Source organism: Chanos chanos, chromosome 7 (genome assembly GCF_902362185.1).
Source record: "Chanos chanos chromosome 7, fChaCha1.1, whole genome shotgun sequence".
Lineage (NCBI taxonomy): Eukaryota > Metazoa > Chordata > Actinopteri > Gonorynchiformes > Chanidae > Chanos > Chanos chanos.
In genome coordinates, this window is record NC_044501.1 from 39383739 (window position 1) to 39386238 (window position 2500).

General features: G+C 47.9%; 1 protein-coding gene and 1 non-coding gene across 2 annotated transcripts in view; one reads left to right on the forward strand and one right to left on the reverse strand.

Annotated features, from left to right (window-relative positions):
* Positions 1-429: 429 nt before the first annotated feature.
* rin1b (Ras and Rab interactor 1b) overlaps positions 430-2500 on the reverse strand; it is a 15897-nt gene continuing 13826 nt past the window's right edge. Inside the window, exons 9-11 of the mRNA XM_030779323.1 lie at positions 1371-1502; positions 946-1112; positions 430-753 (exon numbers count right to left, since the gene is read on the reverse strand). Coding sequence (XP_030635183.1) covers positions 430-753; positions 946-1112; positions 1371-1502 — 623 coding nt within the window. The remainder of the gene's footprint in view (positions 754-945; positions 1113-1370; positions 1503-2500) is intronic.
* Positions 2167-2248, forward strand: trnas-gcu (transfer RNA serine (anticodon GCU)). Its single transcript has one exon. It is a non-coding gene; the product is annotated as a tRNA-Ser (tRNA).

The window sequence follows — 2500 nt, forward strand, 5'->3', positions numbered from 1 at the left end:
GTCAACATGCTCAGGTGAGCACTGGATGGTTTTTAGAAGACGGTATCCAGGTGATCATGTCCAGTAGAGCACTGTCAAGCAAAGCATGTAAGGTGAGCATGTGCAGATAACTGTGATAATGTGAGTAGCTTCTCATGAACTATGTGAGCTTCAGATCAGCATGTCTTAATGAACCTCAGAATGTCCAGGTGAGCTATAGGTGAGCTTCAGGTGAGCTTTAGGTGAGTTTTAGGGGAGATTCAGGTGAGTTTCAGGCAAGATTTAGGTAGGTTTCAGGTGCATATATCCAGATAAGCATGAATTTATCCATGTGAGCAATATTAGCTGATTGTCTTCAGGTGAGCACATCTAGGTGAGCGTGTCTGGGAGATGACCCTCAGGTAAGTTTCAGGTCGGCTTGTTTGGGAGAACGTGTTCAGGTCGGCTTTCTTACTCCTCACACACAGATTCTCCCAGGTCTACGGCGCCCCCTCTGGTCAGCCTACGCATCTTGCTGAAGTCGTGGTCAGAACGCAGGTAGGAGAGGGAGGTGGCGCCCTCACTGTGATTGGCCAGGTCCTGGGGCGTGGCATGAGGTGGGAGGGGTCTCATTTCACCATCGTTACGCCAGAATAAGCTGTAGTGTTCTGGGTGGGTCACGCCGAACATCGCCGCGCAGGAACAAGTAAATGTTTCAGCGTTCTCTCCCGCCTTCCACTGCAGAGTCCGAATGGCAGTGCGATCGCCGTCCTGGAATAATACACGCACAAACCTCTGCACACACACACACACACACACACACACACACACACACACACATACACACACAGACTGACCGACCGACCGACTGAACAGCCGTGGCTTTAATACATCGAATTGTATAAATGCACGCCACATCTTGGTGGGTCTACTGAAACATCTCTGACATGTGTCTGTTTGAGTGAATGTACGCACGCTGATGCAAACCTGGCTCTGTTGGGCTTCTTTTTGAGTCTTGGCCTCCTGGCCCCGACGTTGACTCCACTCTCTCAGGCTCTCCTGCACGTCTCTTGTCAGCGTACTAGAGGGTGGGGCTTCAGGCCGATTCTGGATCAGACACAGGCTTGCGTAGACGCTCGTCAAATAATATCCTCCTGTTAAAAACAGCACAAGACCAAAATCACGATCTAAAAGTCCAAAAACTAAAACTGTCCTTTAAAACTGAAATAAAGCATTATGAAGGAAGGGGGGGGGGGGGGAACACCAGGAAACTGATAAAAAAATTTCCCATTGAGAACATCTTGAGTTTTTGCCCATATCAAACTGTAAACAACTGATGTTAAGGAAGCAGGTTTTACATATTTATAGACTGACTATATCTGAATTATGACTAATTAATGGTGTGATCTTACCCTCCCCAGTCAGCCATGACTGCTCCAGCAGTTCCATCATGTACTCCACCTCCAACAGGAGCCTTGGGACGTTACATTTAACGATGGCGTAGGATAACGCTGGCAGGAAATCCTCTGAGCCTACTTCCTGATCTGGGTAAAAGATGCAGAAGATGAACGCTACACAAGTCGTAAAAAAAACAAACAAACCCAAAACATTTTTGTCCGTCCAATCCTGAGTAAAACAAAGTGCAATGTGAGGACACGCCATAGCACAAACGACTTTGCCCTCTCTAAGCTGAGCCTAAAAGCATCCCGTAACCCAGTTTGGTAACAAGGTTGCCATGGCCACAACACACTAACCACAATAAGATCACGACGTTTGAAAAACAAAACCGTGAAATATTTCATTCATCCGAAGAGTGCTGTTCTGTCACAGACATTTCACGCTGACAGGTTTCTTCTCACAACCAAATGCTGCCAAACGTCAAGTCTGAAACGCTCATTTCAAAGCATGGAAATAATGCCATCCAAGGTTTACTAATGATCTCATAACGGGACGCAAATCCAGGCCACCTGTACAAAAAAAAACCCCCAGGTTTCCTGGCCGCAAGACCACATGGGACCTTTTCGCAGTGACAAAACACACACGCTGCTGCCTTTGGGGTCTCTACAATGGGAGGGGCCAGAGTTTGTTGCCGGCCTTGTCAAGTTCATGCCTTATTGGGCAAAGACGAAGGCAAAAGGCATGTGCCTCTTTTGCATAGTGATGACTTTTCAGTGCCATCCAGGCCTGAACAGGCCTGAACAGTCATGTGACGAGGTGGCCGAGTGGTTAAGGCGATGGACTGCTAATCCATTGTGCTCTGCACGCGTGGGTTCGAATCCCATCCTCGTCGGCATCAGTTCCTTTTCAAACACAACGATGGCTGCTCCACACCCCGTTGGAAAACAGCTGCAAGGGTCTTTTTGAAAAGAATTAGGGCAGTTAGGAGTCTGGTTCGTAAGCAGCGTCATTGTGTGTCTGAGGCATGCAAACTTGGCCACGGAATCTAGGGGGGAGCTTATCAAGTCTTGTCTCGTTCTCCGTTTTGTCATTCTCCGTTGCACCATCATTCCAGAAGCTTCTGGCCTGGATTCGTCGTTATTTT